This window comes from Phasianus colchicus, chromosome 3 (assembly GCF_987193195.1).
Source record: "Phasianus colchicus chromosome 3, bPhaCol1.hap1.1, whole genome shotgun sequence".
Taxonomy (NCBI): Eukaryota; Metazoa; Chordata; class Aves; order Galliformes; family Phasianidae; genus Phasianus; species Phasianus colchicus.
This window is the reverse complement of record NC_143438.1, coordinates 90,721,666-90,744,110: the sequence shown is the minus strand read 5'-3', so window position 1 is coordinate 90,744,110 and position 22,445 is coordinate 90,721,666. Positions and strand designations below refer to the sequence as shown.

General features: G+C 40.0%; 1 protein-coding gene across 7 annotated transcripts in view; it reads left to right on the top strand.

Annotated features, from left to right (window-relative positions):
• The window catches only part of TRAPPC9 (trafficking protein particle complex subunit 9), a 472,387-nt gene that overhangs the window by 7,482 nt on the left and 442,460 nt on the right, over window positions 1-22,445 (top strand). For 6 of the 7 annotated variants that reach the window (XM_090138035.1, XM_031591261.2, XM_090138038.1 and 3 more), the window contains exons 3-8: window positions 6,791-6,936; window positions 8,360-8,488; window positions 11,482-11,508; window positions 12,712-12,833; window positions 15,223-15,348; window positions 20,731-20,947. In XM_090138035.1, the coding sequence (XP_089994161.1) occupies window positions 6,791-6,936; window positions 8,360-8,488; window positions 11,482-11,508; window positions 12,712-12,833; window positions 15,223-15,348; window positions 20,731-20,947 (767 nt within the window). The remainder of the gene's footprint in view (window positions 1-6,790; window positions 6,937-8,359; window positions 8,489-11,481; window positions 11,509-12,711; window positions 12,834-15,222; window positions 15,349-20,730; window positions 20,948-22,445) is intronic. The other variant, XM_090138036.1, reaches the window with a different exon arrangement.

The window sequence follows — 22,445 nt, the reverse complement described above, 5'->3', positions numbered from 1 at the left end:
TACCTCCTAATATGCAGTACCCAACTTTCATTGATAGTATTAGTTGTTGTTACTGTTTTTTGTACTCTCTATGGGCAGCAACACTTTGTAGACTAGGTGACCCCTTTTAGAATCATGGCTTTCGTTAGGATGTGTTTTGAGTGAACGTGATAACTTAATCACCAAGATTTTGTGTTCCAGTTAAATAAATATTCTAAACTTGTTCTTTGGTTTGAAAGAGTATTTTTTAGCTTTTGTTTTACTGTGGAGTTGCTATGTCTGTTTTAATAGCTGAAAAAGACTTGTCCTTCACTGAGAGAGAAGTAAATGTGTGCAGTAAACGTGAGCTTCTCTGTGCAGGCACCTTTCACACAGCACAATGTATTCTGGCTTCTGTGTTCTACCTAGTGGAAATTCAGGCCTGTGATGTGGGTTGAACTATGGTCAGGTTTATTAAACCAAATTAAATCTTCCAGCCGAAGTCTTTAGATGAATGCCAGCATATTTATTATTTTATTTCTTAGCTTGAAATGAAGTGTTGTAACACATTCTGTTTAGCAGCAACAGGTTCCCTAATTAAGGGGGATGTACTGCAGTAAGTGGAAATGTGGAGACGGAGGGTTAAAGAGGACCTTCAGTCCAGGTTGTGTCTTTGCAAGATGCTACATTGTGTAAGTCTGTCCAGTGAGGAATGAAGGTTGTCTAAATGCGTGGGCTGCATGTGAAAATAATAGGCAAGCAAATGAAACAGCTTCTTTTGGGAGGGCAGTTTTGCATATTGAGAGAAAACGTGTTAAGAAGTTACACATGTATGATCACATGAAGACTAATTAAAACTACGCAATCTCTTAAAATAGGCTTTTTTTCTGCAATTTAATGTGAACTATTAAGGTTAATATTTATGGTCAAAACTTGATAGATAGAATCGATATTCAGTTGGTAAGACTAACATTAATACCAAGCATTAATATTTGCCACTCAATTTCATACTCAATATAACATGATCAGTGTCTTTTAGATGCAGTTCATACATCAGGAACGTGTTTTTTACATCAGTTTCTGTTCTAGGATCTTTCTTTTTTAATGCTGATAAGGGATCCCTTTAATACTACTGAGTGGTGAGAAGGTAGGGCTCTATTACTGGATGTCTGCTTCTCTATACTGTGTAGATGGGATTTGTTTACTGACTTGTCAGACTTTGTGATATCTTAGGATGTGTATGTGGCTGTTTATTTTATTTCTGTTCTGTCTTTCTAATTTTTGTTTTGTTCCTTTCTTTTCCTCCTTCTCTCATACTGCCCTGTGAGTTTGTTGTTGGGTCTGAAAAGGTAGGCTGTGACTGTGTACATTTCAAAGTAGTTAGCTTTCTTCCATACACTGCCTCTCCACTGTGCCTTCATTGCATAGTTTAGTGTCGCTTTTTCTCTTTGTTTTTCAGTACACACACAAACAATTGCTGCCTGGAGCCTTATGGCTGTTGTTGACCCTTTTTGGTGCATTTGGCAATTATATTTGGTAGCAGTGCTGATTTTGTTTTGTAGGGCACATGTAATACGCTTAGGCGGCTGCTAGCCTCTGGAATTTGCTTTGTCTTTTAAACTCCAAAACCATGAAGCTGTTGCTGCCTGTGTTTGGTTTTCCAAATTCAGACCTTCTGGCAGTTGATGAAATGCTGCTGTGTTTGAAGTCAGATTAATGTTATGATTGGTGACGTTTGTAGTTCTGCATGCTAATTGGAATTGGCGGGACTGGATGGAAGTCTTCATTGAAGCATTCTGCATGAATTTTGCAAATTCATTTTGCATGTTTCTTGTTTTCAAATTTAGCCATTCTGAAATATTCAGGATTCAGAAGATCTTTCAAACTCATTACTGGATGGTTTGCAGTGAAAATAAATTCTGTCTTGAAATGTAATACTGTTAGACCAGTTTTTGTATAAAAATTATTCTGGCATCCTAGAATGGGGATGAAGGGGGAAATGTACGTCCTATATAGCAAATGCAGTAGGATTGGAAATGAGTAGTGCTGTCTGGCTCCCAGGACAGGTTAACTGTCCTCTGCTTTCAGGCAGCAGTTGTGGGTATTGCTGGTGATGGTCACTGTTATTTTGAAGAATGAAGTGTATGTTAAGTACCAGATGAACACAAGCAAACTACTTCAGAGAATATGACTGAAAATTCCTTTTGTAGTCAGCTGTATTTACAGGTGCTGGAGGTGGGTTTGGATTGCTGCACTTGGGTTGGGGCAATCCCAGGTATTTATACAAACTGGGGGAAGATCTCCTTGAGAGCAGCCCCACAGAGAAGGACTTGGGGGTCCTGGTAGATGAGAAGCTGGACATGAGCCAGCAGTGTGCGCTTACAGCCTGGAAGGCCAACAGTGTTCTGGGCTGCATTAAAAAGGGGTGGCCAGCAGGGAGAGGGAGGTGATTGTCCCCCTCTGTTTGGCTCTTGTGAGGCCCCATCTGCAGTACTGTGTCCAGGCCTGGGGCCCCCAGTACAGGAAGGACATGGAGCTCTTGGAGAGGGTCCAGAGGAGGACCACTAAGATGATCAGAGGGCTGGAGCACCTCTCCTATGAGGAAAGGTTGAGGGAACTGGGATTGTTTAGTTTGGAGAAGAGAAGGCTCTGGGGAGACCTCATTGTGGCCTTCCAGTACTTGAAGGGAGCGTATAAACAGGAGTGGGAATGGCTGTTTACGAGGGTGGATAGTGACAGGACAAGGGGGAATGGTTTTAAACTGACAGAGGAGGTTTAGGTTAGATATTAGGAGGAAGTTTTTCACACAGAAGGTGACACACTGGAACAGGTTGCCCAAGGAGGTTGTGGATGCCCCATCCCTGGAGGCATTTAAGGCCAGGCTGGATGTGGCTCTGGGCAGCCTGGTCTGGTGGTTGGCGACCCTGCACATAGCAGGGGGGTTGAAACTCCATGATCATTGTGGTCCTTTTCAACTCAGGCCATTTCTGATTCTGTAATTCTATGATTTTCTATGTGTCGTCCTATATCATAGGGCATTACTTTCTTAGAGGATAGTTCAGGAAAGGCTTTTTATGGTGTCATTGTGTGAGACACAGGAGTGGCTTTACTAAGACTTTGTCTTAAATGATCTTCAGGACAAAAGAGAAACAGCTTTGATCAGTGGGATATGAGAAGGACCCGATGGACAGAAAATAGCCATTACTGTGTGCAACTTCCTGTCATCAAGCAGAGCTAAGCTGTAAAGAACCAAAATAATTAAGTGATGTTTTAATCAAAATGAAACTAGAGAGAGAGAAGATATCTATACGCTGCTTGCTTTCAGCTCTGTGGCCTGATCCGCCATGTAAAGCTGTGAAGTAGAGCCAGCTGGATGTTATAATTTTGGAATTTCATGCTGAGATAAACATGCCTGTATATTTTTTCCCATTAAATTTGCAACCCATATGGATTGAAGAAACTCCATTGCTTTGTCATGCCTTTAATCATAGAATCATAGAATGGCCTGGGTTGAAAAGGACCACAATGGCCATCGAGTTTCAACCCCCTGCTATGTGCAGGGTCACCAACCACCAGACAAGGCTGCCCAGAGCCACATCCAGCCTGGCCTTGAATGCCTGCAGGGAAGGGGCATCCACAGCCTCCTTGGGCAACCTGTGCAAGAGCATCACCACCCTCTGTGTGAAAAACTTCCTCCTAATATCTAACCTAAACCTCCCCTGTCTCAGTTTAAAACCATTCCCCCTTGTCCTATCACTATCATCCCTCATAAACAGCTGTTCCCCTTCCTGTTTATACACTCCCTTCAAATATTGGAAGGCCACAGTGAGCCTTCTCCAAGCTAAATAAGCCCAGTTCCCTCAACCTTTCTTCATAGGAGAGGTGCTCCAGCTCTCTGGTCATCTTAATCCTGATCACCTGATGTTGTAGATATGAGCTTTTTTCTGAAGCAAGCATCACAAATATCAAATGAATTGAGTTTTTCTGTCTGTGAAGAGTGGGTTTAGCTTTATTGAAATCTTCTCCTTTTATATTTTTTGGACACAATTGCACTAACTGAAAAAGTGTGAATTCCTTTTGTGACATCATGAGAGCTAAATTAAAACACAGTTTCTACATCTGTATAATGCAGACTTCCTCTGTAATTCATAAGAAGGTGTTTTCCAGGAGAATAATGAATGATTGAAGGGATCATAAGCAGTAAATCTTTTCTTGGCATAATACTTAAGAGCTTAAATGTATGTTAAGTGAATTAGATCTTCGAATAAATAGAGGTAAATTTCTTCATCATCTGGAATAAGTTGATCTTTTTGTTTATAAACAGGAATAATTCCTAGAAGAAAAATATTTTGAATAAGCAGTGCTTGTTGATGTCAAAGTTATACTGTAATGCATTGATAAAGTTTTGGCAAAGTGAGGTATTGGTTAGGGAGAGCTGCTGGTGGGGCAGTGTTGTAGAAATGGTTTGGGTGTTAAATTCTGGCTCAGCTGCCTGGCACTGTCCCTTTTGCTTTTGCTGTATGCCTCCTATTTATAAGTTTAACATATAATCTGGAAAATCTGGACGAAAAAGCTTTAAAACCACGGTTTTGAGAGAATAAGAAAGATATTTTGTCCATAAATCTACAAAGTACTTGAAAATGTAGGGTGGAAAGCGTTGAGGTGTTCACATACTTGAAAGGAATTAGGATGGAACTATTTCCTTCCCAGTTCTGGGAGGGAAATTAAGAAAAGTACCACCTCAGGTCCCCTTCAATTGCATAATCATGACAGTTCCCCATATACTCAAGTCTTTTTTCAGGGTATAAAAGTTCAGTGTCTCATAAAATGCATGTTACCTGTTTTTTGAATTGCTGAATTAGGTAATGATAAAAGTATAGCCAGAGCTGATACAAGTTAAAACACAAAACCGTGACAGTCATTCTGATGTGGTTCTTTGTGTTTTTGGAAGCCCATGTTATCCAGGTTGTTTGGAGAAACTTCTGTCATATAACAAAGAACAACATCTATAGCAATTCTTTCAATTAAAGCTTCATTCTCAGATGGCTTCCTTGTGTTTCAATCTACTGTCTAAACATAAAAAGACTTCTTTTCCTCGATGAGTGTTTTGGAACATGAAAATATATGTAATATATATGCATGTATTTTTATATTCATGTACTTGGAAGACATTATTAGATACACTATTACAGATACACTAGTAAAGATACACTATTGGAGAAATGTAGATAAAGGAGTACATTAAACTGGGCTGATGTTTAATTCTAAGCAATGTGAGGTATCACAGAATGGCCCAGGTTGGAAGGGACCTCAAGCATCATGAATCTCCAACCCCCTGCCACATGCAGGGTCACCAACCTCCCAGTTTAATACTAGCCCAGGCTGCCCAGGGCACCATCCAGTCTGGCCTTGAACCCCTCCAGGGACAGGGTATCCACAGACTCTCTAGAACAGGTAGAGCAAGGATATTCTTGCTAGGGAATACGTCTGTTGAAGGGGAGACCTGAAGGATTTCTGATGGATTCAAGAAAGAGTAGCACTGCTCTGAATGTACTGCTAGCAGTACAAGAAGGACAGGGAGCTGTTGGAGAGGGTCCAGAGGAGGGCCATGAAGAAGATCAGGGGATTAGAGCACCTCCCCTATGAAGACAGGCTGAGGGAGCTGGGCTTGTTCAGCCTGGAGAAAAGAAGGCTGAGGGGTGACCTCATTGCAGCCTTTCAGTACCTATAGGGAGATATAAACAGGAGGGGAATCAACTCTTTGAAAGGATTGATAACAGCAAGACAAGGGGAAATGGTTTTAAGTTGAGGGAGGGGAGATTTAGGTTGGATGTCAGGGGGAAATTCTTTACAGAGAGAGTGGTGAGGTGCTGGAACAGGCTGCCCAGAGAGGTTGTGGATGCCCCGTCCCTGGAGATGTTCAAGGCCAGGTTGGATGGGGCCCTGGGCAGCCTGGTCTAGTATTAAATGGGGAGGTTGGTGGCCCTGCATGTGGCAGGGGGGTTGGAGCTTCACGATCCTTGAGGTCCCTTCCAACCCTGGCCATTCTGTGATTCTGTGAATGGTGACTGATCTCTTCTGTCTTAAATGATGAGATACTTTTGAAGCATAGTATGTCCCACATTGTGTCTGTTATATTTAGTTGCAACTTATTAAATAATAATAATCATAAAGTAGTGAGGTTTATGTCTTTGTTGCATCGATTTGTGTCCTGATTTCCTTTCTAGTTCTACAAAGCTTAAAAATCTTTTCAGTAAGGCTGCATTGATGTTGTGTAGTAATTTTGTTAGGGAAAGGAAGGAAATGATATTGCTGGTGTTGGGTCAGATTTTATTTGAACAAACGAAAAAGGAGTAGCAGGTGAAACCCTTTCAGTCCTTGTGTCAAGTGACAGTGGTTATACTGAGTCTGTTAAATGTGGAATAGGATGAAAATGGAAAGGAACTTTCCAGAAGACCTGATCATTTTGCCAATCATGGCTTTAACACGTTCTTTGTTCATGAAGCATAACATTTCTAAAAAGATGGTGTTTCTTTAATGAGGCTGTTCAAGTGCTCTGAAGGGCGGTCATTTATATCCAACTACGTGTGTATAAATGCTATATAGACAGAATATGCAATGCATTTTTCTTTTCAGTATCTCCTACGAATGCTGATTCTTTTACTTTTGCATATTGTGTTGCTTAGAATTCACCCTGGATGCTTGCTCAGAGAAGCAGAATACAGTACTGTCAATCTATTATTAAAGAGGAAAGAAAATTGACTTTAAGTGTTCATTACCTCACGTAGTTGTTCCTTGGAAATAACTTCATATTGCATCCTTTATTTTGCAGACACTATAAGAAACGCTGTCAGGGCCGGATGCGGAAGCACGTTGGTGACCTGTGTTTGCAGGCTGGGATGTTACAGGATTCCCTGGTGCACTATCACATGGCTGTGGAACTCCTGCGCTCTGTAAATGACTTCCTGTGGCTCGGAGGTGTGTTTAATTGATTAAATAACTTTTTAGGAAAATGTTTTTTGTTTTTTTCAGTGAAGTATACAGATGATTTCAAAATCTTTCCTGCAGTTATCTACAGTCAACTGTTATTAGATTTTTTTTTGCCTTTACATCTACGAAAGCCACATGTGTTTGACTTAACATCTTTCTATTTTTACCTTCACTGTTGCAGCCTTTCAGGACGTAAAGGGAGCCTATAAACAGGAGCGGAGTCAGCACTTTGAAAAAGTAGATAAAAGCAGGACAAGGGGAAATGGTTTGAAGTTGAGGGAGGGAAGATTTAGGTTGGATATCAGGGGGAAGTTCTTTACAGAGAGAGTGGTGAGGTGCTGGAACAGGCTGCCCAGAGAGGCTGTGGATGCCCCGTCCCTGGAGGTGTTCAAGGCCAGGTTGGATGGGGTCCTGGGCAGCCTGGTCTAGTATTAAATGGGGAGGTTGGTGGCCCTGTATGTGGCAGATGGGGTTGGAGATTCATGATCCTTGATGTCCCTTCCAACCCAGGCCATTCTGTGATTCTGTGAAAGTCCGTTTGGCTTCTTAAGTGCTTTTATTAAAGAATATCGTCCCCAGTACTGATTCCAGAAGGAGGACACCATTAGTAACTGGTGACCATTTGGACTTTGCACTGCTGGTCAGTCCTTTGAACCTAGCATTTTCTACATGCTTTATAGTCCACCTATCCAAATCATCTCATTGTTCTGGTTATAAAGATTGTTTTGTCTCAAGACATTGTAAACATGAGGATATACAACGTCTACTTCCTTTCCTGTGCCCACTGAGCTAATTGTCTCATCATAGGAGGCAGAGAGATTGCTGAGATCTTACTTATCCTTGATAAATGGATGATTGCTGTACCAAGTCACCATCTTGTTCTTCATGTGCTTGGAAATGGCTTCCAGAAGGATTTTTTTATAGCCTTGCTGGAAAGCTGAGTCCATTGGGCTTCCTAATTACTTTGTAGACTCCTGGTAGCTTCTTCCTGGTGTTGGGGGTGATGTTTCCCTTTGTCCAGTTATTCTAAAGGTCCCCCTGTCCAAGGTGTAAGAAAGTGGTTTCACAGTGATATTGGCCAGCTGCCTGCATCCTCAGGAGCATCCTAACTGGCTTTGTGAATTTGTGTCTAATTGGGTTAAGTACTTTGGATGCCTTTCCTCCTCTGCTGTGGATAGCACTTGTTCCTACAGATGATGCTAGTAGTCATGGGGACTTGAGGAGCCTGAGAGTAAATGTTACCACCGAGTACAGAGATAAAAAGGACATCGACTATCTCAGCCTTTTCCACTGCCTACATCTCCAACTGAAGCATACCTCATATTCATGTAAATAGATGCTTCTACATGATACTTTACTTTTGAAAGTATCTTTACTAATCTGCTGGTTTTTGTCTTGTTTTTTTTTTTAGCTGCTCTTGAGGGGCTATGTTCAGCATCAGTCATCTATCATTACCCTGGTGGGACTGGAGGTAAAGTTGGATCTCGTAGGGCACAAGGAGGCTCTCTATCTGCTGAGGCAGGCAACAGGCACAGACCAGGTAAGCAAGGAATCTGACTTTTATTCCAAGCACTGGGACTCAGAGCCCCATTCCAGTTGTTTGTACTCAGACCTCCACACATGAATATACACTCCCCTTATCTATCCATCTTTTCCATATTTGTTCCTCCCTAATCTGTCTTCATTCCTCCTTTTCCCTGCTGTTGGTTAATCTCCTGTGTATCCCATAAGAAAGCATTGCACAATCCCAGGATGCTCTTCCCCTGCATCCTAGAATCCATAAATCCATAGGATGGTAGACAGTAACATCCCTCAGTCTGTTAAGGTGATTTGGAGAGCAGCCTGTGAAACCCATCGAGAGAGTTAACACTCTTGGACTGCTCCGTCTACTCTGATTGAACTACTGGGCTCAACTCTCATTGTTTCTCAATGCTCTATTGTGATTGTGCAGATGAGCTTCTAGTTGCATAACCTAACACTTGCTACATGGTATTGAGGCTTCTGTGGCTTCCTGGAGAAGACGGTTAGGATAATAAAAGAAAAAAATGTATTAATTATTGTGAAATCTGTGCATTCAGAATGTCTGAGCTACAAGTTACTGAAGGCAAGATGAAACGTGATAATAAATAGCTTTGTTTTTACATGCTTGGTGAGAGAGAGTATGGTGAAACAGGCTTTGGTCTCACCCAGCAGAACTGTTTGTATATTTTTAATATATTTGTATGTATTTCCACAGTACTGAATCAAACAGACTCTGGGTTTAAGTGCTGGTCTAAGTACCCGTGTGTGCTGTGCAGTCAGAATGAATTCCTTTTAAACAACAGCTCCACCCATCTTCATTCATCTGTTATCTGTAGTACGTACTGTATGTACTGACACCACACGATGAGCTAGGTAATAAAAATTACTGTATTTAGGGAGAGGATGCCAACTTAAGAGATAATGTCTAGGGGTTAAAATCTGTCCAGTTGGTCCCATAGTGCATTTTATATTGCCCATCAGGATAAAACTTCACACAGTTCTTAATCTTCATCTTTCAGCAAATCTTTAACAGTATGTGTTGCAATCTGTTCGTTTCTAACGGGTCTTCCTTGTTAACTCAAGAAGGTAACAAATCAGATGTGAAATTCTGAACTCTGTCTAGTCATACAGCATTTGTTCTTTCGTCTTTTCCCTTTACAGTTCTCTGTAAGTTTCTTTTCAATACTTTAAAATCTCTGAACCACACCCTTGTTCATAATCTACGTTGTTAGAGGGACCAGGCTGGATGCAAAAGGCATTTCCAGATTTTAGGCAAATCAAAAAATGATTGGAATGATGTGGAATAAGCATTCAACTTATGCCTACTTGTAAGGAATATAGATGTGTTAGTTATCTTTATTGCTTACTGATGTGCCTGGAATTGCACCTCTTCTTGTGCCTGTACTTCAGCCTTGCCAGCACAGGTTTCTTGGCACTATCTTGTGCCCAGACTTGGTCAAGAGAAGTGTTTTTCTTGTGAGTCTCATAGGACTTCAACAATTTGGCATTTTTTCATTAAAAACACCAACTTTTGGCCTGGCTGCTCAAACAAACCATTGTGTTTATCTGCTTTAAAATGTGTCAAAAACATATCTGGAGAGAGAAGCATTAATGTTGTCACCTTCTATAATATGGACTAAACCCTCAGGAGGGAGGTGTTAGTGGGTTTTTTTTCCCTACTAAGGAGAATTGAAATACTTTTAATACATACCTGGGAAGTGTTGTAGCCATCAGAATATTGTCTGGTTGGGGTTGATTTACCCTTCAGCTTTTTTTGAAGCTCTTTTGATAGGAATAGCTTGTTCAGAAGAGAATGAATAGCACAGAGCTCAAAGTACTTGCCTGAGGGAGGGAGAGAACCATGGAGTGTTGGCCATTATGTTTCCTTGGTCATTATTTGAGCCTGTGCACTGCAGTACCCTGCTGGCCATGAAAAAGGAGTTTTGGCATTTTAAGCAAGTGTGACTTTAACATCACATAAGATGACATCAGATTACTTCATCTTTAGCTTACTAGATGTTTTGCTGTATTTTGTTAGCAGTACTGTGCTCTTAACACCAGACCTCCCTAGCAAAATTAGGAAACATGAGTGGAGTTTTGGAGTATCCTTTTCATCTGGCTCCAAGTCTCTCCTTTGTTAGTTTGGAGATTAAATTAATAAAGGAGGTCCTGCCTTTCTCATAAAGCATTGTTTTATACTGCTTAACCCTCAATCTTAACTTTATTGCTGAATCAAAGTTTAGGTTAGCAAGGAGTTACATGTCTCTTAATCCAGGTTTTGTGCACGTCTTGTCAACTTCGAGAACAGTCTGGTTTGTTGGCTTTACTCCATTAAATTTGATGGAGTGAAATTAATGACAGTCACAGAATCACAGAATGGCCTGAAAAGCACCACACTGATCATTGAGTTTCAACCCCCCTGCTATGTGCAGGGTCACCAACCACCAGACCAGGCTGCCCAGAGCCACATCCAGCCTGGGCTTGAATGCCTTCAGGAATGGGGCACCCACAGCCTCCTTGGGCAACCTGTTCCAGTGTGTCACCACGCTCTGTGGTGGTAATCAGAAGGGGATGTATTGGATACAGCTTTTCAAAAATGTTCTTCTGGAATACAGTGTGGATTTAATGGAGATTTAAGCACTGTAGGACCTGAAATCAGAATAGAAGTGGACTGCGACAAAAAATTGCCATCTAAAGCAAGACGTGAGAAAAGGAAGTGGGCTTTAAAGTGTGTAGTGAAAATGATTCAGTTTTTTTTGACCTGTTTTGGAGTTGATTGCAAGTTGATGGTATTTCTACATTTGTTTTTTTTTCTTAAAAAAAAAAAAAGAGGAGATTTACCGCGTGGTGACTACTTGATGTATAATTGGTAGTCCTTCAAAATAGCACTGATGATTCTAATAGGCTTTATGATTTCATTCAAGCCTGCTGATCATTATGAAACACTGTAAGAGCTTATTTTGTTGGCTATATTCAAGGCTGAAAAAGAATCATTTTTGTTCCTCCTTTTAGGGGCACAAGAAGTTCTCATTGATCCAGGTACATTATTTTCATGCATGTTTCCAAATTATTTTCTTGTTATTACTTGCATTTGTTTTGCCTTTATGTAGTTACTGCCACTTGCCAAAACCAGTGCAGATTCCTGATGCGTCAGGTTTTAGCTATAAATCTTAAATCATCATGAAGGAAGGTATTGCTGTTAGCTTCTGTAAAACACCTGAAGGTGTTCATCTACAGATGCCTGTGGTGTAATTCTTCTAATGCTGACAGGCACGGAGAAAGTACTTCAGTGTTTGAGCATATAAAGTAACATATATCTATATATATACAGAACAAGTGGAAGGTATCTTCGTGATACTTTTCTCTGCAGTTATCCACCTGGAGAAATCAATTCCTGTATAAAGTGAGGCATGTAATCCTGCAGATTAAGTCCCATGTAAAGAGATACGGAGCGTTTCTAAACCTTTGATGTATGTTTTCAATGTTATTAACTCTGCAATAAAATTGAGTTATAGAAATAAAATTTTCATGCACTTCATAATATCCAGGTTTCCTTGGCCTCTATTTCAGATTCTTATCCCCTGTAAATATAAAGACTCTCCCCGTCTCCTTTCTTCTTTCTTATATAAGAAGAGCAAATTCTTACTATTTTGCTTGAGCCCCAGGAAATTGTTTTTATCAGTGTGGAAGGCTCAGATTTGGAGGCCTTTACCTATGCTGTAACACTGCATAGGTTGTCTGAGATTGGATATGGGGATGGATTTGTTTTAAATGATTGGAGGAGGTCACCTTCAGATAATTATGTTAGAAAAAAACTTGCACATTTTTTCAGGTGTGCTTTAGAAATACAGTTTTTAATTAAAGCAAAGAAAAGCTCAGTGATTAAAATTTGCATAAACAGATGTGGCTGTAATCTAATTCTAGCAATCCAATATTTTATTCATAGTCTGAACGCTCAAGTAACTGTAAAAGATTGAGGTTTTTTTTCTTGTTTTGTTTTTGCTATGTCCTGTTTATTGATGTATGATTGATTTTTAATTTTTTTTTTTTTTTGCACTTTAATGTGGTGTGGGAAAACAGTGAAACAGAACCAGTATTAGCTAGGTAGGGCAGATGCTTTGTGTATGCTCTGCTTAAACCTGCAGGATAGCCCAGTTTCGTTGTTTTTTTTTTTTCTTTTTCTGAGATATTTAATACTTACACAAAGTCCTTCTGCTCATTTCTTAACCTGTTCTGTTCTAGGTGCACTGACTTCAAATGGGATAAATGCAGATACCAGTGCTGAGATAGGACGTGCCAAGAACTGCCTTAGTCCTGAAGACATCATCGATAAATATAAGGAAGCCATTTCTTACTACGGCAAGGTATTCCTGCTCAGCTTTGAAATGTCACTGAAATTCCTCTAAATAACAAAGTGCTGTGTTTATAGTTTCAGAGGATCTGAAACGATTATAATCTTTGAATTTTAAAACACTGACTTTAAGGAGGAGTATTTCCAAGAATGCCGCTTGTAGGCTAAGCAAGCAGGGAAGCTCTCTGAAAACATCGTTTAAAGAGGGATGTGACTCACTGGCAGAGCAAAAGAGAGGCAGCCACAGGTCAGTGGTGCTGCCAAGGCTGGAGGCAGGAGTGCAGAGCTCAGCAAGGAGGGAAATGGGGTTGGTGGAGGCCATGGCCATACCATGAAGACTGGGTGCCATTTCCAAAATCAGTGGTATCTCACAGATGGAAGATAAACATCCTTCTCATGTTTTACCCCTACATCCTTCTCATGTTTTACCCCTCCATCCTTCTCATGTTTTGCCCCTACACCAGGGAACAAATGGGAATAATTTATGCTGCTGCACTGAGTGCAGTTGGGACATCTGTGGCCTTTGGTCCTTTGTTTGTATTGAAACAGCAACATGATGAGGGAACTATTTACAATGCCTACGTATACCTGGAGCTTTTGGATTAATTGTCTTAAAATTTTAAAGCACTCTTAAGAACAAATTCTACACATTTAGAAGGTTTTTTTAATTACTACTTGCAGCCTTTATTACATACGTCAGCAAATAGATGCTTTCATGCACTGTGTGAGCTGGATGCTTGTTTGCTGTGCCTGCTGGAGAGATCTCTGGGGAATTCAGAGGTTTCTGAAGGGGTTGCTGAGGCTGGATATGGTTTTATAAGAAGGTTCAGGGAGGGTGGCTTTTAGTGCAGGTGGAGAGGTGGGGCCATGGAGGAAATGCAAAGGGCAAACAGAAATGAGGGTTTACAAGGATTAAATTCTTTTCATCTCTACAGGAATTTTTTGTAGATTTTTATGCAGATGTTCAGAGTGTAAGATAGTAAGGTAGCTTTGTGTTTGCTTTGATAATATGGAGGAAAAATAATTTCTTGCTGTGACAAGAGTGGCTTAATATACTTGTCAAAACTGAAGCTAAATTTTATTGTTACCATGCGGTTATTTATCCTTTAATCCCTTTTTTTTCCTTCCAATTATTCTTTGATATTTGAAAGTATCTTTAAATGAAGCCATGTGAACATGAGATGTCATTTCCATGCTTGTACTGAAGGGAAATTATCTAAATGAAACAGTGTGATTTGTGTCTGTGAGTTAATTTGTGCTTAGAAGCACTGGAGTGTGGCAGTTTTGGGGGTAGTTTCAGGTAAATTTGAATCTGACAATATAACAATAATTCTCAAGCATACGTTAGGCTTTTCATGTTATCATAAGGGTAAGTTGCTCATCTAGAGAGAATGTGATTTCTTTAGAAGGATAACTTGATCAGGGTATACATATTTTGATTATAATAATATCTGTTATGCTTTTAGCAAGTAATAACTTTGCCTCTCTACAACTTCACTTGCAAATAACAAATAATTTGGCCCTGTGGCTGTTCAATACAAGTGTATTTAGCTTTTGTCTGTCTGAGAGCTACACATAGAATAACTCACTGTAGTGCTGAGGAGCAGCAATGTCTGCACATTTTTCATGTTATCACTGAGCATTAGAAACCTTCACAGCATCTTCTGAAATGGATTCACTCTCCAATACTTTGTTTTTGCTGATATCTCGAATGCATGAGAAAGTAATATATAACTGTGCTTTGGTGGTGACTCCTGCATTTCATTCTGAGCTGCGTTTCCCCCACTAAATTCCAAACATGATAAACATATAAGAAAACCCAGAATGGTTTCTGACTGTTTGGTACTGTTACAACTAAAGATAAAATTGGAGCAGTAAAACTCCAGTTCTGTTGGTACAGTTTCCTGTGCCATGTAATGTATTTTGTGTTAAGTAGAGAAGGCAAAATAAATTTCCATTTACCTTGATAGAAGAATTTTAGGTGCTGAAGAAGAACTTAAAACTGAACTGTTAAACGAGCTTTCAGCTTACACAGGTATTGTATCGTGCAGATAGAAATCATCACTTTGTTACAAACCTGCACATTAATTTCCCACATATCCAAGATTATCCAAAATGATACCAATACCCAGTTTTTCTGCTCATCTGAACTCTAAGATGTGAAACTGTGCAGTGTCTTAATATAAATGTGAATGAAGAGGCTGAAAATGGTTGTTTTTCCGTTTTTGTAACGTTTTAGATGACACCTTAATTTTCACTTGGTCATATGTTGATAATTTAATGGTGTAGTCACTAGCATTAGGGAATGGCAGGCTTTGGTAAGAAGTGACAGCTGATCTGTGTGTTGAGAAGTACTTATCAAATCTAGCAGGTACCATACTTTAAGCTTTTCTCTCTTCAAGTACAAGAATGCAGGTGTCATCGAACTGGAAGCCTGCGTGAAGGCAGTGAGAGTCCTTGCAATACAGAAAAGGAGCATGGAAGCCTCTGAGTTCCTTCAGAATGCAGTTTATATCAATCTTCGCCAGGTAAGTGCAGGAAGTCCAGTTAATTTTCTGTTCCTGCTTGAGATTACCCTCAAATGTGAAACTCACTCACTTTTAGAAGACTCCAGTTTCTTTTCTGTATCACAGATGTGAAAACTGTCTACTACTTGCTTCTCATTCCCTTGCTTCTCACCAGGGCTTGACTTCCTATGGTTTTCACGTCTGTGAGTCTGGTTTAAGTAGGTGTTCAGAACTCATTAACAAATATGAGGGCTTTGAGATTAGAGACTCTACTGATTCTCTTTCATGAAGACAAAATGTTCCATTGTTATTCCAGTGAGTTGTGCTAGGGAAAAACAGCTGCTTAGGACGGCTCTCCTCTGATGGGTTTTTATTGCTTGATTGTATCTTGTTCAGTGAAACAGAAAATCAGGAATGGTCTGTTGCAGAGTCAGTTCAGAGTATAATACTATCACTATTCAACTGCATTTCTGTTATGCAGTGCCAGAATGCCAAATTAGAATGGATTTAGAGGAAAAAAAATATTTGGAACTGTGAGACCAGGAGGCAGTATGTGAAGGAGAAAAGTGCACGTAGACCTTTCTGTTTCAGGGAAGAGTTGAACATTGTCATGTGTAATCAAAAGCAGTGTTTGGCTGGTTTCTGTACTTTGTAAGTATTTGCTTTAGAGGACTAGTTCAGCTTTTTAACACTTGATAATGTTCAAATAATAGATTTTCATAATGAAAAATGAATAATGTGTTCTTGCAGCTACGAGCTTGGCTATGTGCGCAGTTATTGCAGAGATTATCACAGAATCACCAAGGTTGGAAAAGACCTTCAAGATCACCCAGTCCAACCATATTATCCTGAACCTCTCTAGTTAGAGCTGAGTTCTGGTGATCTCATTCATATACAGCTAAACAGGTGTCTGTACCACCACAAAACAAGCTGGTATCAGTGTCTCACGCCAGTGTCACTGCTTACCAAAAATGGGTATGCTTGAAACAACTTGTTGTAAGCTGTTAGGTGTCTCACTATTCTTCCTTTTCTCCTCATTCTGGCCTGGGGAAACTAGCAGTTAAAGTCCTCAGCGTAAGCCCAGATTAATTGATGTAATTTGAAGATAATACTTTTGGTGGAATTCTGACTGCATCTTTCAGAAACTCACCAGGAGATAATCTCCTTTGATCACTAAACCTAAAAATGCTCTCATTTTTTTCTAACCCAAGGAGAGGAGAATTTCATTAGTTAATAAACGCTTATATAAATCATGGGTTTTGTTACAGAGTGCCTAAAGTGCTGCAATTTTTTCAGTGCTAAGGACCTTCTTAATTATGCAGTCTCTTTCCCTGGCAGCTCTTTAGCCAATAGCCTTTAACATAGGCTGCCAGTATTTTTGTGAAGCCACTGTACCTGTATTTTTCCCTGGTTGCTCTTGCATTGTCATTCTCTTGGCCTGTAAGCTTAGGTGTTGCTGTAATGTTGTGTTTATTATGGAAGTAATTACCATCATTGAGAGGATCCCTTGTTCTCCTCCCCCATCCCAGTATGTTGTAAATTTCAGAGAAAAAAAAAAAAGAAAAGCAGAATTTAGTAAATGACAAAGTATATAATGCATTCAAACAGCTGCTAAGTTATACAGAAGCACAAACTGTGGCAGCCAGTCAGAATGCAGCACCTCTGCTGATCAAAGCTTGCTCCAGTGTCACAAATAGAAACAACTGTGAGTTTGAGTAGGTCCTTGGGAAAAGCAAATAGAGAAGAAGCGTGATGAGAAGGCATCCTTGTTTTCTGCCACCTGCTGCATAGGAGAGAACAAATAAATTTGGGCAGTCTGGAAGCCCCACTGCTTCTCTTTCCAACCAGCTGCTCTGTTTCCTTCTTCTTTATTTCTTCCATAAAGTTACTTTGATGTATGGCATTAGCTATTGACCCTGCAGATGCATCTTTGTATATGTATATAGAGCAGAAAAACAAACATGGAACTGCGTTTTCCTCTTGCAGGTAGGTAGAACATCAACATAACCAATATCAGATAGCAGAAGAACACAGAATAAAGTGTGTGTCTCTGATGGAGAGGAAAACTGATTTCTTTCCATATCTATTTGATCTCCTCAATCTTGTAAAATTATGTAATGAGTCTTCTGATTTTAAGAGGGCTCCAGGGTAATAAGACTTATCTTTGCATCCAATTATGAAGAATGAATTGTAACTGCCAATTACAAAGGAAGTGAGATTATAAAAGTTTACTTTAATGTAGTTAGGAATAATCAAAAATCATGTAACAAGCTTCTCTCTTGAAAGCTTACAGAATCACAGAATGGCCAGGATTGGAAGGGACCTCAAGGATCATGAATCTCCAATCCCCCTGCCACATTCAGGGCCACCAACTTCCTCATTTAATGCTAGACCAGACTGCCCAGGGCCCCATCCAACCTGGCCTTGAACACCTCCAGGGACGGGGCATCCACAATCTCTCTGGGCAGCCTGTTCCAGTACCTCACCACTCTCATAGTAAAGATCTTCCCCCTGACATCCAACCTAAATCTTTCCTCCTTCAACTTAAAACCATTTCCCCTTGTCCTGCTGTTATCAATCCTTTCAAAGAGTTGAGAGCTTACCTTGAAACAAGCCTGATAAAAAGCTTTCTCATTTGTTTGGATAGTAAATTACAGCCTTTACAGTTGTGGTTGCTGACTTGGTTTGTTGTAACAATCAAATGAAAATCAATTAGCTAGAAAAGATGCTCTGGTTTAGGTGTTGGCTGTTTTGCATCCATGTGTTAAACTTGTACAAATTTACGAGGTTAGGAAAGGTATTTGTGATGCTGCACTGATACTGTGCTGAATGCTCACAGCCCTCCCTGAAATAATTAGTTGGTGTATCAGTGTGGGATTGTTTTCTTGTTTCTTTTAAGCCCTTGAGTGGTGACACTGACCTATTTGTGCTGAGGGAAGACACAGTTTTGGTGTCTCTGTTGTGACAATGAAGCATAGCTTTCTGCAACTGCAAAAAATAAATGTGAGTAGCTTTGAGCGACAAGTGGTGTCAGTGTTGAAAACTTACTCAAATAAGGTAAAAATAAAAACTTTAAGAGAATCCGTTGCTTCTCAGCTGTTTCCAGTTAGTGTGCTCTCACATCCATCTGTAAAGCTATTGTGGCCTTCTATCAGGGAGTGTAAAGACATGACAAGGAATAATGGCTTTTAAGCTAGAAACCAGTGGGTTTAGCTTTGATATCAGTAATTCTTCACTGTGAGGGTGGTGAGATGCTGCCCAGCTGTGCATGCCCCAACCCTACAAATGCTCAGGGCATTGGATAGGGCTTTTGGATACCTGATCCAGTGGAAGATGTCCATGCCCATGGCATGGGGCTGGAGCTGGGTGGTCTTTAAGGTCATTTCCAGCCTGAACTATTCTATGATTCTGTGATTCTGTTCCATCTTAGCAATTTCGTTTTCCAGACGTGTGTGATTACTGACAGTATTTTGTATTTGAGAAATAGTTTTGATAACTTATTTAAGCTTTTCTGCCTCTAATAGTTGATCAAAATACCTTTTTCAATTCTGCTGTCATTTGTTGTATTTCACTAGATTTTTAAAAATGACATAAATAGGGGGGGAAAGAAGTTGGAGCAGCTCTCTGCCTGAGTGGGTGAAATAATGTAAAATCTCATGTTCTTTCTGGATGCTAGCTTTTCAAGATTCTGTTCTTAAATTGATCTGTATTTTGTTTTTGTGTCTTCTTTTCCTTCCAGCTGCATTTTCAGCTCAGTACAATTGTCTTTTTACAGCTACTGTTATAGAATTGGTCTGTTCTATGGTTGTGCTGTGGTTTTGCATTGTGCAGTCTTATGTTGTAGGGAGGTAGCAACTTCAGCTTCAGAAGTTGTCTGAAGCTTGCCAGAATGATTTGCTAGTCTGTCTGTGTCTCTGGATCTTTTGAACTACCAGGATTTGAGCTGTCAGATAAGTCATGGTGCTCTCTGAAAACTCTCAAGCTTCTTTGAGCATTCTTTGTGACACATCCCTTACGCCCAAAATTAGTAGTGACTTACAAAAACAGTTTTCTCATGATTTTGTAATGATGTCAGCATTTATGTGATTAAAAAATGTTTTGAAGCTTTATAATTATTTCTGTAAAAGTCATTAGTGTACCTATAATCTGACATGCAGAGTCTGAAAGTGCCTGCAATTATTGGAAGAGGCTGCCCAGGAGAGTGGTGGAGTCACTGTCCATGGAGGTTTTATAGAAACATGGAGATGTGGCAGTAATGGGCATGGCTTAGTGAGCGTGGTGATGATAGATTGATGGCTGGACTGGGTGAACCTTGTGGTCTTTTCCAACCTGTATGATTCTATGTCATTAAATAAAGAATTCAGATTTCCGTTTTGAAGAATGATGTGCAGAAATTCTGGTTTGTGTCCATCAGTGTTATTTTTCTATGAACTTTGTTGTCATAAATGCCTGTAAAGCAGAGTAACTCTTAGTAATATTTGGTATTGCTTTTGATTGTGCATGTTCGGTATCGTGCACTAGGTGTCACCATTGATCCATTTTGAGAACTTGCTTTACTTGTTACTGGATCACAGAATCATAGCATGGCCTGGGTTGAAAAGGACCACAATGATCATCGAGTTTCAACCCCCCTGCTATGTGCAGGGTCTCCAACTACCAGACCAGGCTGCCCAGAGCCACATCCAGCCTGGCCTTGAATGCCTCCAGGGATGGGGCATCCACAGCCTCCTTGGGCAATCTAGCTCTCATTCATAATGAGGAAGGAGCAATCACATGGGCCCTGTGCAAATATATTGGCAAGCTACAGTAGTGCATACTGGCAGTGGCTTACCAAGTTTGTTTGTAATTGAAACCTAATGGGGCTTAACCTTTCACGGAATTCTGCCCCATTTGTTGACAGTTTGCATATATATGTTATTATGGTAGGAATATTTTGTGATTTATGAGATCAGAGACTGATAAAAACTGAGGGTTTAGGTTTGCTCTTGAAGTGGCTCAAACATTTATCTTGATAAATCAGTAGTTTTTGGAAACAGTGTATTTTTGTGTTCTTATCATGCACCTGAATATCATGCTAAGTATCACCCATAAAATATGAAACTCTTAAGCTATTTTTAGCTGTTCTGATTAACTTACACTTCATAGTACTGATAACTAACTAAGTTGTTCAGAAAATGCATCCTAGCTATTTAGCTGATGAACTTCTGAAGCAAGCTGAAGATTTCCTGGCAGTAGGGGTTGGCATGACTGGCTGTGTGCAAACATGCTGGTCTTCTGTGGTGGAGATGTCTATTACATTTTTTTCTTTCTTTTTTTTTTTTTTTTTTTGTGTTACTCAGTACCATCCTTGAAAACTGTCTTGAATTAAAAACAGTTCTATTTTCTCTTCCTTTTCAATTTCAGCTCTCAGAAGAAGAAAAAATCCAGCGTTACAGCATTCTTTCGGAGCTGTACGAACGGATTGGTTTTCACCGCAAGTCTGCCTTTTTCAAGCGTATCGCAGCAATGCAGTGTGCTGCACCCAGCATACCAGAGCCTGGATGGAGGGCCTGCTACAAATTGCTTTTGGAAACTCTCCCTGGCTATAGTTTATCATTGGATCCTAAAGATTTCAGCAAAGGTAAATGTCTCTGGGGGAACATGCGTTTGCTTACGGTGTCACTCAGGTGGCTTTATATTACTAACTTCCTTGAGAAATGTCAAATAAAACCCAAATCCTTTACCTATCCGAAATGAATTGTGGCAAACAGAGTAGCTCTTCAAAACAGCACCTGTGCTTTTTGCTGGTGTTGCTTTCGATAGTTCGAAATTTCTGAGAGCTGCTGCTGAATGTACTGCTGTGTTCCTCTGTTTGTACCAAGTGTGTTTTATTAATGAGAGCTTCTCTTCTACTGTTCCAAAATGTCTTTGTGATTTTATGCTTGTCAGTACAAGAAAGGTCATTTTATTTCAAACTATTTTTTAATTATGTGCTTTCAGCTTTGTGTTTGAGAAACTGTATTCATTTTGGTATGGCTTATGATCAAAGAATGAAAGATTTCTTTTATATTTTTGTACATAGACACACTCATACAAATACATATGTAATTACGTGTGTGTGTATGGTTGCATTTGTATCTTGTAAGGTCATGTAAGATATGTCATGTTTCCCCACAGATTAAATCAATGTGATATTATCTGTAAGATTAGCTTTTAAATATTTAAACAATTTTTTTTTTTTTTGCATCTCTTAAAAATAAAGAAAAACCACAATAACAATCCAACAAAGCAAAACCAGCTCATAGTAACAAGTGGCTATTCCTATAGCTGCTAAGTATTGTCTTTGCTTTCTGCAAGTTTTTTTATACTGTCTGCCACCATTCTTCAGGTAAGCTATATTTGAACATGCATTGGCTGCTCCAAAAGTAGTGCCTCCTATTTATTTCCATGGAAATGGGAGGAAGTTTTTCACACAGAAGGTGGTGACACACTGGAACAGGTTGCCCAAGGAGGTTGTGGATGCTCCATCCCTGGAGGCATTCAAGGCCAGGCTGGATGTGGCTCTGGGCAGCCTGGTCTGGTGGTTGGCGACCCTGCACGTAGCAGGGGGGTTGAAACTCAATGATCATTGTGGTCCTTTTCAACCCAGGCCATTCTATGATTCTGTGATCTATGATTATTTGATAGAGCAAATTCTCGTTTACAAAAAACTGTTTTTCAGCTTAGTCACTATCGTTTGCTGATTTGTGTGGAAGAGTTGGTTGACACTCTTCATTTTATGGTGTGACAGTTTCATCTGGAGGCTGTCAGGAACGTGGCTTGTCTTTCACGTCACTTCCTGAAGCCACTGCTGAAATGCACAACCCACCATTCAGCATTGATGATGACAGTGGGCGCCGTTTTTTTCACATGGAGGAATTCAGTTCCACGCCTTTGCTTCATATGCACTTCTATGTCAGATGGCATTTTGTCAGACTTCCCCTCTACTGCCATCAGCTGCATGGCTGATGTAACAGAATGTAACAAAATATTGGCATGGCTTTGTCTTTAGACAGATTTAGGAAGTGCTAAGTTTGGTTGAAAATTAAGTTTTTTTGCATGAAATCTCATATGAATTTCTGGTTCTAAAAGTTCAAAAG